The sequence below is a fragment of the Pithys albifrons genome, chromosome Z (genome assembly GCF_047495875.1).
Source record: "Pithys albifrons albifrons isolate INPA30051 chromosome Z, PitAlb_v1, whole genome shotgun sequence".
NCBI classification, from domain to species: domain Eukaryota; kingdom Metazoa; phylum Chordata; class Aves; order Passeriformes; family Thamnophilidae; genus Pithys; species Pithys albifrons.
Window position 1 is genome coordinate 34944721 of NC_092497.1, and position 15389 is coordinate 34960109.

At 36.5% G+C, this 15389-nt stretch overlaps 1 protein-coding gene across 2 annotated transcripts in view; it reads left to right on the plus strand.

The window, feature by feature from the left end:
* Window positions 1–15389, plus strand: part of APBA1 (amyloid beta precursor protein binding family A member 1) — an 81956-nt gene that overhangs the window by 44081 nt on the left and 22486 nt on the right. Inside the window, exons 3-7 of one of the 2 annotated variants that reach the window (XM_071580013.1) lie at window positions 1642–1743; window positions 4941–4980; window positions 8927–9072; window positions 13828–13860; window positions 14951–15037. In XM_071580013.1, coding sequence (XP_071436114.1) covers window positions 1642–1743; window positions 4941–4980; window positions 8927–9072; window positions 13828–13860; window positions 14951–15037 — 408 coding nt within the window. The remainder of the gene's footprint in view (window positions 1–1641; window positions 1744–4940; window positions 4981–8926; window positions 9073–13827; window positions 13861–14950; window positions 15038–15389) is intronic. The other variant, XM_071580014.1, reaches the window with a different exon arrangement.

Sequence of the window (15389 nt, forward strand, 5' to 3'; positions counted from 1 at the left end):
TAGGGTTTTTGGGGGGGTTTTTTGTACACTTTTTTATAGAATGCAGTGTTTCAGCTGGAGTGGATGCAGAGCTCTCCTGGACTGGAGCTGCTTCCAATCAGAACACTGGAAATGTAGCCCTTTTGTTGTATGACTTATTGGCATAGAGAAAAGCCATGTCATGTAACTGTCTAGGAAAAGACAAAAATAGTGGCTGCCTGTTCTGCCATCAGTGTTGAACTGCTCAGCTGGCAAAGCTAGGGCCATGCTCCCCTTGTGCTGGGTCTATTGGGCCAAATATCCGGCTTGCATAGCTAAATGCTAAACTTTCCTTTGAGGATTCATATTTTGGCTTGAACAGACATGTTTTACAGCTATCTCCTTAAAATCTGCCTCTAGAAAAGCCTGATGAGTTAAAGCTTTGTACACTCTTTAATTTTGGTCACCTTCACTAATTCCACATTCTGTGTTCTTGTGTCATACCACCATACCAGGGCCCCCTGCTCTATACTTTACATACCTTGCTACAGTTTTTTAGTGTCACCAGCTTCATTAGGAATTGTCTATGATTAGAATATCCTTTCCCAAAGCATTATTTATTGACATACTTGCTGACAGATCATACAAACAATTGGTCCACTGAATTGTTTATGGTGAAAGTAGCAAAATAGGGAAATCTGATTTAAAGAGCATGTATAGTACTGGGATCAAAGCATGATTTGTGGAATATTTTCCAAATTTGCACTCTATCTGGAATGAAGAATAACAGTCCTTGATTACAATGGTCTTGAGTAGTCATTCAATATACTCATGAATCCTTAAATACATCAGTAATACTCTGCACAGTTTATAGAAGTTGTTTTCTAAGATGATGAAGTAATATTTATGGACTAGCACTGCAGCCTTTCTTTGCTCAGAATAGATTTGTTTAGCACCTCAGGTAATTGTACCTGAGAACATGTGTGCTTATGGGCAAGTTGCAGTCTTTTCTTCGCTTTCCCCAATGTGACAACTAAGTAATCTTTAGCCAAATCTGTGTGTTCTGGTTAAACTCAATGCACTCATCTTCCGTCACAGCTTATTCCTGAGTGACTTCATCTTTTCTTTCATAGGGTGTCAGAGCTTAGGACATTGGTCTGCATTGCCTGCAGCCTTCAGTAAACTCATAGTCATTTGTCTGCATCCTGCAGTCATGTACTCACACAACTGAAAGTCCTGTAGTTGCATCTTAGTTGAATGGTGGCAGCAGGAGTAAATAGTTGTCCCAGTCCAAGTACCAGATGATCCTCCATTCATCTGGCAAAAATACTTGACCCACTTTTTGGCTGAATGTTGCCAGTCACTAAGTACAGCTTTTAGTTTTCACAACTGCTAAGTGTCATACATTACTAACAAATAAGCACAGGTGTCTTTTAACTGTTCAGAATAAGTTCACTGATATATTCAAATGGATCATTATCATAAAAAGCAAGGGTTCCAACATTTTAAGTGTTTGTCTTATTTTTTCTTTTTGTTTTTTCTTTTTGTTTTTTTTCCTTTTTTTTTTTAATCTCCTTTCCCATCTCTAATTTGATTAGAGATTGCCAGATTAGAGGAGAATTTGAAAGAAGAATTTTTACATTGGACACTCATAATATTACTTGATTTTCTTGCCATGTCTAGTCTCCATCTCCAGATTCCTCTTCACCTCGGGGTGCTGAATCATCAAGTAGGCAACATCACCAGGATGTCTGCAGTACAGCAGAGGCCTCCACTAATGAAGAGGTAGAGTGAAATCTTTTTAAAAGCCACAGTCTTGTTCATGCTGATTATGTTTATGCGTGCTTTAATTTTCCTTGCCCCCTTGTACATGCATAATAATCCCTTTTCTTCTTCCAGAATTTTAATGAACTTGGAAAGCTGATTTCCCTTTTGCTTTTCCCTTATGCTCCTTTCCCTTATGCTTGCCTGCCTGTCTGACTGAATTTCTAACATACAAAAGACTCTTAATCTGGCATGTCTGACTCTTTGTTCAGCTGCCATTAAATTTATTTAACAGGCTGGGAAATATTGATTTACCAAACAGCTAATATGCCCTCTGTAGCAGAGGCAAAGCAAAGAAGCCCTTTCCCTTTTCCTGTACAGATTATCTCTTCTGACAAAGAAAAGAATATTTCTCAGACAGATGAAAATGTCCTTAAATTAATTAGGTAGTACATTCTGCTGTTAATATATTTTGTCCTTGTAAAAACTGTCCTGCCAGTGATTCATACTCAGAATTCAGTTCCTGACTCCAGGCACCTCAGAATAAAGCTACATACTTGCTTCTTTTTTCTTACCCCTCACCCAGCAGTGCTTTACCCTGCAGGAGTTCCACCAACACAAAATGAAAAGTGTGAGTAGAACCTCTCACAGTGTGAAAAGAAAATGATTGGACATAAAAAGTGTTAGGGTTAGTACAGAATGGCAGGTTCTGTAAAAACAAAAATCTGCTAATAGTTGGTTTATTTGCTTCTTGTCTTTTAAACATGAAAGAATCTAGAAACTGTAGAGTAACAAATACCATATTGTTACTGATAGCAGAGCATGAGTTATCTTCCAGTATTAAAAACCTGATCTACTACAAGTGGAATACTGATTAAAATTGAAACACTAATTAATAGTCCATTCTTTCTTTTTTTCTTTTGTAATTATCAAGGAATAAGGAAGCTTGCAACCTGTATGTAGTTGTGCCAGTCTGTGTTTGCCTTTAGAAAATAATGAAAATTTTCAAAAGACTGAAGAAACCCATGATTTTTCATGCACTGAAGTTTCCAACAATAGATCATGCCATTGCTGTACTGTTAGCTTATTAAAGCCTTTAGCCTTCTACAGTACAGATTTTGTCACTTCCAGTATATTCTGTATTTTACCAATTTTTAGATATCAGTAAATGTACCCAAAGAAAGAAAACAAACAAGATACTACTTATAGTTTTTAGGACAAGCTTGCACATAGTGACAGGTGGAGAACCAGGTTTCACAGCAGGATGTGTCAGCTGTTAGTTTTCCTCAGATGGGGAATAATTTCTGCTTTAGTACTTCTAATGCAAGAATAACAATGATAAAACAGCCTCATAACTTTTGAGCTTGACTTTTAGGGCTTAGGACAACCTTTTTTTTTAAATACAAATTTTATAATACTAGATGGCAATGAGATTATCAAGAGTAATGGGATATTAATGACCTTGGTATTTCATTATTCATGGTAATGTGAAATTAAAAGGTGTAGGTTTCCATCTATTGGTAACTTCATCTGTTACTTTACTATTTCTGTAGTCATAATAGAATGCCTTTCAACCTGGGTAATGAACAAGAAAAATTAAATTTGTGTGTAAGTTTTTGCAGTAAAGACATATATGATGATGGTTTACACCACTCTATCCTAAAAATAAGTTGCCAATTGGTTTGCAGAATAGTTGCTAAATCTGTCACAGACTTTTTTGCTTGTTTGTTTTTAACAGAGTAAACAGAACTTTGTAAAGAGCATTTATATGCAAAAACTCCCTTTGATGTGTAGGGTATTTGTCCTCTAAGCCTATCAGAGCCCACTGTGTGAATCTCCTCTTTAGCATTACACAGCAAATATCACAAACAATTGCTAGAGTCTGTATGGATAGGAGGTTCGGTAGGAATGTTGATGTGAGGAGATGAAAGAGCCACAGATCTGACAAAGCATGTCAGTGTCCTCACAGCAGCTTAAATGCTGTGACAATGGAAAATGATTATTTACATCTTTATTAATGCTGGTACAATATCTGATGGACAGATTTCTTGGTTTTGCAGATTAGTGTCACAGCCTTTTGTTTTTATTTTGCAAATTTCATTTTATAACAAGTCAATCATTATTGATTGGAAAATATTACTTGTTAGATCCATTTTCTATTTCTTACAAAGGAAAAGACTCAGGATTAGTCAATTGACCTGTCACATAATTGTTAGCTTTCTAGTTTTGCCTGTTTTTTCCATTAATATATAGCCCCTGGTAAGTTGCCTGTCATAAAGAAAAATAATTTGATTTTCTTTTAGCAAAATTATATGAAGCAATCATTGGAGTAAAATCAGTTGTAAATTCATTAAAGTTTTGTAATCCTTAAAGTGTCCAGAAGTCTTATCAGCATATGGTAGCAGAAGAAACATCCATGGTCTCTATATTGCCACGCTGAATTTTATTTAATAATTTTTCATATGTGGTTTATCTTATTGTTTATAACAAAATTGTGAGGCTTACTCACTACAAGTTGTAGCCTTCAGTTTTTTTAAGTGTTAGTCACAGAATTTCACATCATATACGAGTTGGAAGTAAAGTCTTCCTTAGTCAGGATTTTTTTGTTTCTTTACTTTTTATGTAGTTGAAGCTAACAAATGTGTTTTTACTCTTGATATAGTGTAAGCGTAGGAGATAGTGAGGCCATAGTGAATTCAATGACAGCACAGAACAGAAGTTGCTACATAACCTGTTAAAATTTAGCAAACTTTGTAGGCTGTGTTAAGGTGAGAGATGCATTCACGAGCAGTCCTAATAATAACAGCGTTTTGTTAATAATAGTTTCAGTCATGAATATTAACAGTATGATGCAATTTTTATATTCCTGCATGTATTTATTTGTAGTTGAAAGATCCAATGTCTTTGATATATTATTTACTTTCCTGCATATTTCTTACTAAAAGTATAGCACCTATTTGTAGACAATGCATTAGCAACTGAAGTCTGGGCCTAGCATGCTGCCTGGTGGATAGGCACAAATTAAATATATTGAATTTTACTCCAGTAAGTGCTTAGATTTCAAAAATACTAACTATAATAATAAGTATGAATAAGTGATGATTTTCCTTTGCTAACAACTGTGACTGATTTAGGTTTTTGTTTGGTCATAGAGAAATTTTATATGCATATATTTTCATGCTATGTTCTGTTTGAAATCCTTTTTGTCTTAATTACAGTCCAGGAAAAGCTTGGCTTCATTTCCAACATACGTTGAAGGTAAGATAGTTCTACAATTACTAAATCCTTTTTTCTATTAAAAAGCCATCAATGTACAAAGCTTGGTTTTTATTTGCTGCATAGGAAAGCTGATAGGGTTGGGTGCACTCATTTAGATTAAACTGTGTCCAGTCTGGAACGTAAGCTAAATCCTACCATGCTCTTTCAGAAGTTAATAAACATATAGCTTTTATTTTTTTGTGTGTTTTATTCATAGTTTCTGTGTCAGTTCTGCTGGGAGTTTTTGCTTAGTATAACTTAAAACATTACTTTTTAAATGGTATTTACACAACATATAGGAATGTGTGTGAACAGGGTAAACAGACTAAGCAAGGAGACTATGGTGCTCTGTCCAGCATTGATTTCAGTTGGATGACTTAAGCCAATCTCTGTTGAATTAATTAGCAGAATTGGATTAATTGGCAGGCCTGCTAGAGGAAATCTGCTCTGCTTTATAGCTACTTGTCCTCTGATTAAATAATGCTTCCTGTTTTGAAGGTAAAGTTGCAATAGTGCTGAATTTATTCAGAACAATATGAAAAAGCAAGTCACCTGCTACATGAACTGCTGTTTCCTTTTGTATGAGTCTGCATCCTGTGTATCCTGCAGGAAGAATGTATGTTGTAAAACTCAATTTTTTTGTTTAGAGAGCATGACAGAAGCAGAAAACAGAAGTTTCTTTTCTTTTTTTTTTTATTTTCCCCTGACAGTAATTGTTCCATACGCTTAATGAAATATCAGAAATACAGTTGATGTGATACTTTATCAGAGTGCCTTGTGATCCTTGTGTTGCTTTACTGTGTGCTGTGCTTAATTGATTATGTGGTCATTTTCTCTTGGACTGCAAGCCGATCATTGGTTTAGTCTTCAGTATATAAGCTGCATGTTTTAGAGTTTCTGGCCAGAATATCAATTAGTCTATAGCTGAGTGTTGGAATTTTGCAGCAATGAAAGATCTCTCTCAGAATTTAAATTCAATTCCTATTGGTATTACTCTCTATCAAGGGCTATTTAAAATAATCCTCTTCTCCTTAAAAAAAAATTTAAAAAATCGTAAACTACAATTTTCTTAGATCTTGATCCAGTGCAAAATTCCTTAAAAATACAAATGTTCCATTTTTATGCACCAGCAGTCTATGAAAAAGCTTGTCAGCACCTATGCTACGCTTTCATTGAGATAACAATTCTGGTAATAAATGAAGGTCTTATAAAAAGCAGTGCTGTCTGTGTGTTCACCTCTGACGCAATTCGAGCACATACCTTTTTTTGATTTTACTATGCTTCTTTCTGAGAGTCTTATCTACACCTTTGTCTATGTTTTTTTTGCATTTTGATCAGCAATTGTACTGTAAAGGGTTTTGCATCTTTTATAAGTCAAGTGGTGAAGATGGTAAAAAGGCCTTGATGTGTAGAATAATTAATAGCAACGCTTAAAGTGTTGTATGATTTGTGGACTGGGAAAGTGTGCAAATATGTGGTACTTCCAGATGCACAAATTTTCCTAAGCAAAAAATTCATTTTCTTTAGGTCATGTGCTTGAATGTGACTTGTTCATATTGAGAGTTTTGCAGATACACACCATCTAAACAAATTCTGCACCCTGGAGATGAGTGTCTTGAAATTGCTTTAAAGAAACCATAAAGAAGACAAGCCTGATCATAAAATTTATACATCTGCTTTTACCTGTGTGCATAGTTTCAGTGTGAAAAGTGTCTCCTGCTGTTTCTTTGTTATTTTAATCTTAATAATGACTTGCTTTTCTTTGGTGCTGAAGTTACCCACGCTCATTCTGAGACTAACAACCGTTAGTCTCATATGTTATAATTAGAACAAAATTGGCATTCTGGGTAATTTTAAACCTAAAGCTCCATCACCATATAACTCAAGACACTCTTTGATTTTTTTGCTTTGTTCTTAGAAAAAAAAAAAAAGAAAAACCTAAACATGTGGAGGTTTTGGTGATAACATGTAAACATGTTTACCATAAGCATTCTTTAATATGATTTGCATTTTTACTTGCCTTGAACATCAATTCCTTACTTGTAAGAAAACAAGAAAGTTCCTATGTTAACCAGCTTCTCTTTTGGATTGTGACAATTATAACATGTAGTAAGGTGTCAAAATAGAACACTTTTATGTATAGAATTTTTAGATATAATTGCCAAACACCAGAAATCTAAGAAATCATAAATGGTGCTTTGTAAGGATTTGCATTGCTAGGTACTGAACATTTTACCACCCTTTAACTTTCCACAGAAGTTGATGGGTGTCAGATCACTAAGAATCTATGGGACTAAGAGAGTTGCTTTGCCATCAGGAGAGCCCATGCTGTTTATTTAACACCACTTTTATTTAACTCTATACCACAATATTCTTTTTCAAACTAAAGTGATTTTTAAAGGTCTGTTGCATAAAAATATTTTACTTAATTAGGCAAACAGTCTTCATGTCAAGGAGAGGTACTTACAGAGCATTCTCAGGGAGGTTGTTCTGGCTGTTGTGCTACCTGTGACTAATGCACAACCAAGCAAGAGGCTGATGGCTGCTGTTCAATTGCACCCTTTATCTTTCTGTTTGTGACTGTTGGTCTTAGAATTGCAAGGCTGGCTTGGGTGGATGAGGAGCAAGCTGAATAACTGTGTCTGCCCTTTTACCACAGTGACAACACAGAGACTATTTTACTTCAAGCTTGTCCCCGCTCACAAAAGATTGAGCTCTTGTGAGAAACAAGCTGCATTAATAATTACATCTTTGGCTGGAGAGATGTGTAACAAGGTTTTGATAGTGGGCAGATACAGGGGTGTCTTTCTGTGAGGAGATGCCAGAAGCTTCCTCTGTGACTGACAGAGCCATTGCCAGGCAGCTCCAACGCAGACCCATCACTGGCCAAGGCTGAGCCTGTCGGTGACAGTGGTAGTACCTCTGAGATATTGTATTTAAGAAGGGGAGGAAAAACCCCTGTACCACAGCAATTGCAGCCAGAGAAGAAAGAACTTGGAACATGTAAGAGAAAGACCTTTGAAGACAAAGGTCAGTGGAGAAGGAAGGACAGAAGATGTGCCAGGCCAGAGATTTCCCTGCAGCCCACGGTGAAGACCATGGTGACACAGCTGTGCCCCTGCAGCCCATGCAGGGCCATGGTGAAGCACATATACACCTGCAGCTGTGGAGGACTCCACACCAGATCAGGTGGATGTGAAAAAAAGCAGGCTGTGACCCCATGGAAATCCCATGCTGGAGCAGGCTCCTGGCAAAATAGGAGGGAGGAGCCCACACTGGGGCAGATTTGCTGGCAGGACTTGTCACCCCGTGGGAAAGCAGTCTGTTTTGAGAGACTGTCTTCCGTGGGAGGTGGCCCACTCTGGAGCAGGGGAAGAGTGTGAGGCCTCTGCCCCATGAGGAAGGAGTGTCACGAAGACAGCATATGATGAACTGATCACGACTCCCATTCCCTGTCCCCTTGTGCCTCTAGGGCCATAAGGTAGAGAAAATTGGAAGTAAAATTGAGTCTAAGAAGAAGTGAGAGGTGTGGGTAAGGTGTTGGAGCATTTGTTTTTATTTCTCATTATTCTACTCTGATTTGATTGGTAATAAATTAAATTAATTTTCCTAAGTCAAGTCTGTTTTCCCCACGGCATTGAATATCTCTCCCTGTCCTTGTCTTGCCCCACAAGCCTTTCACTGTAGTTTCTCTCCCCTGCCCAGCTGAGGAGGTAAATGACTGAGCAGCTTTAGTGGGCAGGATCAGGCCATCACAGATACTGAGAGCATTTACTTTATGTTTTGTGCTGTGCTTTGAAAGTACTGATTGCCACATCATCATGCTGAACTGAAGTACTTCAGAGGAGGATTTGCAGCCATCAGGTGCAGGCTCAAGATGTCAATTGCTGCTGTTTTGCTCTGGTTCAGCCTGATTGTCTTCAGTGATTGCTTTCCTGTGTTACAGTTCCTGGACCTTGTGATCCTGAAGACTTAATCGATGGAATAATTTTTGCTGCCAATTACCTTGGTTCAACTCAACTCCTTTCTGATAAAACTCCCTCCAAGAATGTGAGAATGATGCAGGCTCAGGAAGCTGTCAGCAGGATCAAGGTGAGGAGTAATTCCTTCTGCTGCTTCATGTGGCTGTCTTATGGTTGTGGGTATGAACTTCTTACTTAATAATTTTTTTTCATTTGGGGTTATCTGTAGTTTTAGAAAGGTAAAAGTGCCTCACCTTTCTTTCTGCAAAATAAATAGAATGTTAATCCTGCTTTTGTAACAACACTGATAAGGTAAATTTACCAGGTCATTTTAATTCCCTATAGTAATACTTGTGCTGTGTATGCTAAACCAGAGTCTAAAGTGAGTGGTGGTCGAAGTTATGTAAGTATTGCAGCTGCTTCTGACTTGGCACTTGATGGAACTGCTGCTGTGGTAATATGTTAATGACTACAGTTACTTTTACCCCTGCTGTTGATACTTGTTTTTCCCCACATAACAGCTAGGAACTGATTTAAAAAGAAAATGCCTGTAATGGTTACAGAGATGTATGGGAAAAAATATTTTGTCTTGGAATCTGGTATGTTTGCTTTGTTTAGAAAAACAGAAATGCCAACTGATTTCGGTACAGGCCATGGCAATGTGCATGCTGTTGTATTCTAAGTTACAATGATGACACTGTCAACTGAAATTAACATGTGTGGATGAAGTATTGCCTGGTTGTATAGGATACTGCAATATTCCCAGTGACTGGGAATACATAACTGGCTTATAGGCTCACAGCTTCATCTCACACTGATTCAGCTAACCAACACAATCTCCTCTGGGAATTTTTCTTAGTTTAATATTTGTATGTTCTTCTTTTGTAGTTTATTTTGAGTTCCAGCTCAGATTTGGTGTGTGATTATGTAAAAGAGAGAGGAAGAGAAGAGAAGGTTAACAGCAAGGCCAATAGTATTGTCTGTTAAGGTCGGCTGATGCTTCCTACTGTTGTTATTCCTTTTGATGTTTTCCATGACATGTTTTCAGTTCAGTATGTGACTTTAACACAGAAGTTCCAACTGGAAACCATTGAGAGACTCATATAAATTGTAATTTTGCTGATGTTCAAATGCATAAGTTCTTGTAACCTTGTCTCTGAAAATCATTAACACTTTTGCATTTTCAAAGAGGCAGGTATGTAGCCTTCCTGGTACACATAGATCATCCTTTGCCATATCTGTAGAAATTTCACAAACTTATGCTACTAAGCCTTTTGCAAAGAGTGATTTATCTTTGTTCATCGGAGACTTTTTATTCACTAACATTCTTCAAAAATATATTTCATTCAGCTTTCTCAACCCTGGCAGGTCTTGGTGGGTTCTTCACAAAGCTGCAGTGAAGAGATTCCCTTATAGAGTGTGCTTTTTTCCTGCTCTGGGTGCAAGTAAGACTGTGTCCCTCTGTTTATTAGTCCCCATGTATTCTTTCCAGATGCGTGGCCATCCAATAGAAAATTTGTCTTATTTGAACAGACAGGAAACCCCAGATAAGAAAGAGAAGGGAGAGAAGAGAAATAAGGGCTTTGGTGAGGCTTGATCTAGAAGGGACACGTCACTGGAGGCTGAAAGGAAAGATTGGCATCAGCGATCATAGGAAAATTGTACCAGGAGTGAAACTTGAGCCTGGGCTTGGGCAGAAAGTTTGCACCTAGAAGGTAAAGCTTCTGTGGGAATACACACTAGAAAAGTTTTGAAGGATGTGGTAGAAAAAAATGAAACAATACTGATTCTAATTGAGTCTATGAGATGTAAGTGTACAATCTTTCTCTAATTGTATTTCTTAGAAATTCATTAAGAAAATATAATTCTTTTCAAGCATTCTGTTATGCTTCAGCATTTCTGTGCCTCAAAACAGAAGAGATCTATTTAACTCATTACACTCATAGCCCCCATAGTTTATGCATCCATATAAATCAGCAGGCATGAATATTTTGGTTGTAGTATGTTTGTCTCAGGATTGAGGCCCAAGTAGTTGCATTGCTGGCATGGTAAAACCCTAGCTAGTGTGCCTAATTTTCTAAAGCTCAGTGTATTTCACTTACTGCATGGTGCACAACACCACTGTACACTTCTTTGACAGCTACTGCTTTTTGCTTCAAAGTGAAGCTTAAGGCAACCTCCCTGCACCTAAGGGTCTTTGGCTTGTTTATCAGTGTGGACTTTGGCAGATTTAGTCGCTGCTTGCCATTAAAGCTAAATGGTTTTAATGAAAAATTCATTATGACAGATGGAGTTCCTACTGCCAGATTCACTGCATAGTTAGCCTTTATTCCATAAGCATAAAATATAGCTTACACAGTGACTGTGATGGTTGTGCCCTACTCATGTTTGTTTACAGAGTGTCATATGTGTTGCATGTCAAACCATTTCTTCATAGTTAAAGACAAAGTTTTTGAATTAAGAATGAGCTTTTAAAATAGGCAAACTTAAAGTTAAGAGCATTAAAAAGGGGTGAAGAGTTTTGTTTAAGCCCTCCTATGTACGTATACTTTCACATAAGTGTATTCCTTTTGAATTTAATAATCCCTATAATGCAGAGCCTTCAGACTGCATATTCGTTTAGAATAAGAACAGATTTGAAAATCACTTTCCATTCTGTTTCTTTAAAAAAGTCTTTCTTCAGTTAAAAGTACAGTAATTGATTGCTTTCTTGCATGGCCATTCATCTCTGTGAAGTTCAATTAAGTTAAACAGATATAGTGCTTTGAAGGTATTCATCAGGCGTAGTTATGAGGATTTCACTAGGAGGCAGTTTTAGTTTGCTGTTTGGCAGGTTTAAAGATTTTTAGCTAACACCTGGTGTAATTTCTGAGTGTAATTGAAGATAGAACCCATATGTGGAAATAGTTAAATATTACACACATTTTGTTCACTCATGTCATCTCCATGCGCCCTGAGTTGCAGTACATTTTCCATAGAGGCTAAATGGGTTGAGTAAACTAAAGATATCTCTGTAGCAAAAGCAGAAGCTTGCTGCTTTTTAATATTTTGTAATTTTGGAAATTGTTTCTAGAGAAATAATTACATTTCATTTGCCTTAAATGAAAATCCTGAATTCTGTATTTTTTAAACAAATAACATTTTGTGTAGATTAGGTAGTTTCTGGGGGTTTTTTTCTTCTAGAAAGAATATTCTCATTTAAATTAGCAAAATAATGTGGTAACAATGTCTAATAAAGCCTTCTGCAAAGAATTATCTTGATTTTTTTGTTGTTCATGGACCATATCTTTTTTATGACATTTCTGTGCAGTTAAATCACTTATTAGAATTTCTTGTTTCATATCATTATCTTACTTTTATTAAATATTTCAAGAACTGAATTTTGCTCCCATTTGAAGAACTGAATTTTCAATAAATTAAATTATAGTGTATTTTGATAAATTGTTGATTCTTCTTTGTAAACCTGTAGCTAAAGGTTTTCCCCCCCTTTTTCTCTTTTTTGGCCTGTACTTTTCCTTGTTTTGGAGGTCCATCACTCTAAAATTTAGAGAGGGAGGGAAACTGTCTGAAGGAGAGCTTGATTTTGGAAAGCAATTTAAATGCTCTACCTCAGGAGTATGTCCAGTTTATGTAAGACAGCTGTATGTTATTTCTGGGTATCAATTTAAATTAATAGCAATGTAATGAAGAACCTGCCATGTGAGGCAGTTCTGATTGCTTTTGCCATAGTTTTCAATCACCAGGCTATCAAGTACTTCCTAGTTTGAAAAAGATGGCTAAAAGCTAGTGTAAGAGTGTTTCTATTTGAAAATAAGCAGCATGGCCTAAACTTTGAGTACCTGCTTTCAGATTTGTTTAGACAAATCCTGATCACTTTAAGTTGTGAGCATCAGTATAAAACATTTGATGTGTTTTGTGATTCAGACCTCCTGTTTGTTCTTCATAAAAGTAATTAGTGCTGAATCTGTATGGAACCTATTAATTTTATCAGCAAAGAGGCTGTTACTGTTGGAAGTAAAAGGATAACTGCCAGCCTGGTGAGTATTACATTTCTTCACTAAGCAGGTCCAGAAGTGCAGTTCACCTTGGTTTGAATTAATGATTGCAAGACTGTAATAAGTACATGTTATTTGGGTTGTTGCTAGAAGCCTGGTTTATGGTGTTTGTGGAACTGAAGTACTGGCTCCACTGCTTCCTTTAAAAAATGTGGGAGTATGGGCATATCTTTATGTAGGTGACACAGGAAAATATGTTGTCCAGAGATGCAATGCAAACATGGGTTTATTAATATAATATCTGTTTGTTTGCTCAGAAGGAGAAGAAAATGAAGGTGACAGTTACCTTCTGTAATTATATTTTTCCAGGAGAAAGTAGCATAGTTTTAGGGAGGTTATTTTTTGGAGTCCGTTAAAATATGAGATCTGAAAAAGCTGGGATAACAAGGATTAATATTCTTCTCTCACCTTTTTGCATTGACGTGCCTTCAAAAGAAGTGACATCATGGTTTACACTGCTGTAAGTGAGGGAAGCTCTGTTTTGGTTCTCAAAAAAAAAAAAAAAAGCCAAACCCAAAAGAACAAATGATCACAAAATAACCTTGTTTGTTGCACATAACATTTTAAGTGAAAAATCCCCCAATCCTTTTGTGTTCTTACTGACACTTTTGGTGATGTTTCTTTTCATTCCTGAAAGTAATTGTGGTAACCCTGAATTTATTTTTTTAAACAAAAAAGAAAATAAGGAAATTAATATAAACAGGGACTAATTTAGGTTGGCTAGTAGTCTGTGAGCCCTGACACTAGCATGCAGATTCCTGCTTGATTTGGGGTCTCTGTAAGTTCTTATCTAACTGTTCTCCTGTCTCTGTTTGTTCCATGCTAAGCAGATGGCCCAGAAATTAGCCAAAAGCAGGAAGAAGGTGCAGTACAAACTCCATCAGCTTGATATTATGCTTGTTCTTTTGTTTTCTGGGATGGTTTTTTCTTTTCTTTTTATTTTGTGGTTTTATTTTCTGCATCCAGCAAGAATTTTTCAGATTTATTTCTGAGCCACCATACAAGTTGACATGTCTGAAATCAGTTGCCTGGTTGGCCATTTTTTGTTGGTTATCATTATCCATTTCATGTTAGAAATAGAGTAAAGATTGGATATATCAAATGGTTACAGACAGTACCCAAAATGCATGCTAAAGAAACAGGACTGAAACAGGCAAAGGTTTTAAATCTGTAAAATGACAGATTAAAATAAAGTGGACTTTTTTCTTTTTTTTTTTCTTTTTTTTTAAGATTTTTTTTTATCTTTCTGTAAGACTGATTTGTTTGATTCACAGAGGTGTGAAATTGCTGGATGCAAAAAAAAGTTAATGTCTATACTTAGAGTAATATACTGAATTCACTCACCTTTTAAAAATTTTGTTTGTGAAGCTCTTGAGTATCTTTTAACAAACATAATTTAAAAAAATATTAGTGTTTGCTTTCTGTTAACAAAAGATGACTTCTAAGGTGGGTTACAGCTTGAATAGTATATTGTCTGTCTGTGAAGGCCTTTGTAGCAAAAATGCATTATGAATTGCTCAAATAGCATACACCTGTGCTCTTGGCAATCACTGTTAGCCCATATAGAAATTCCTCAGGCAAGAGATGCTGTTGGGGCTTTCTACGGCTTGTATGAAAACCTTCTTTAAAGTAGGATTCACAGTGTGCAGAAAATGGTAGAATCATTTTGATATTCATAAAATCTTTATGTAGTTTATGCTGCAGACAGGTATAATTTATTGAATCAGAAAAAATATCAGGGAAGCTTTTAACTTTTTTCAAACAATACCCAATTCAATTTCACATATATGATACAGTTTCCCCATCTTTGTGTTTATCTTTTGCTTCTGCAGTTTAATACTCTATCCTGCATTGGTATTCTGGTGACTGTGTCTTAGTGCACCCTTGTTTGTTAACTAACAACATTAGTATGTTACCTAATGTGTTTTTTGACTCTAACCCATTTATTTGCAGGCTCCAGAAGGTGAATCTCAACCCATGACTGAAGTAGACCTCTTCATTTCTACACAGAGAATAAAAGTACTGAATGCAGACACACAGGTATGGACATAAAACACCTTTGTCAGTATTGTGGCAGTAGACTACTGAAATCGACTTTCCCCTACATGCTAAAATTTGTCCTTCAAAATATTCTGGCTCTTGTATTTCCCTCCAGGATTTCTTAGTGAGAAATCCATGGTCGACAGCTGTATCCCACAGGCAGTTACTCCAATGTGTCTGACTCTAGAAGTGCTTAGTACTTGTGGGTAAACTGATTGCAGCCAGCTCATTTCTCATAAGCCATGATGCATCAAGTGTTGATTGTGCCCAGAGTAGGCCAAAATGTTTAGTTGTAATAATTTGTTCATAATCCTTTATGCATACATGCCCAACAGACAGAAGTTCTGACATT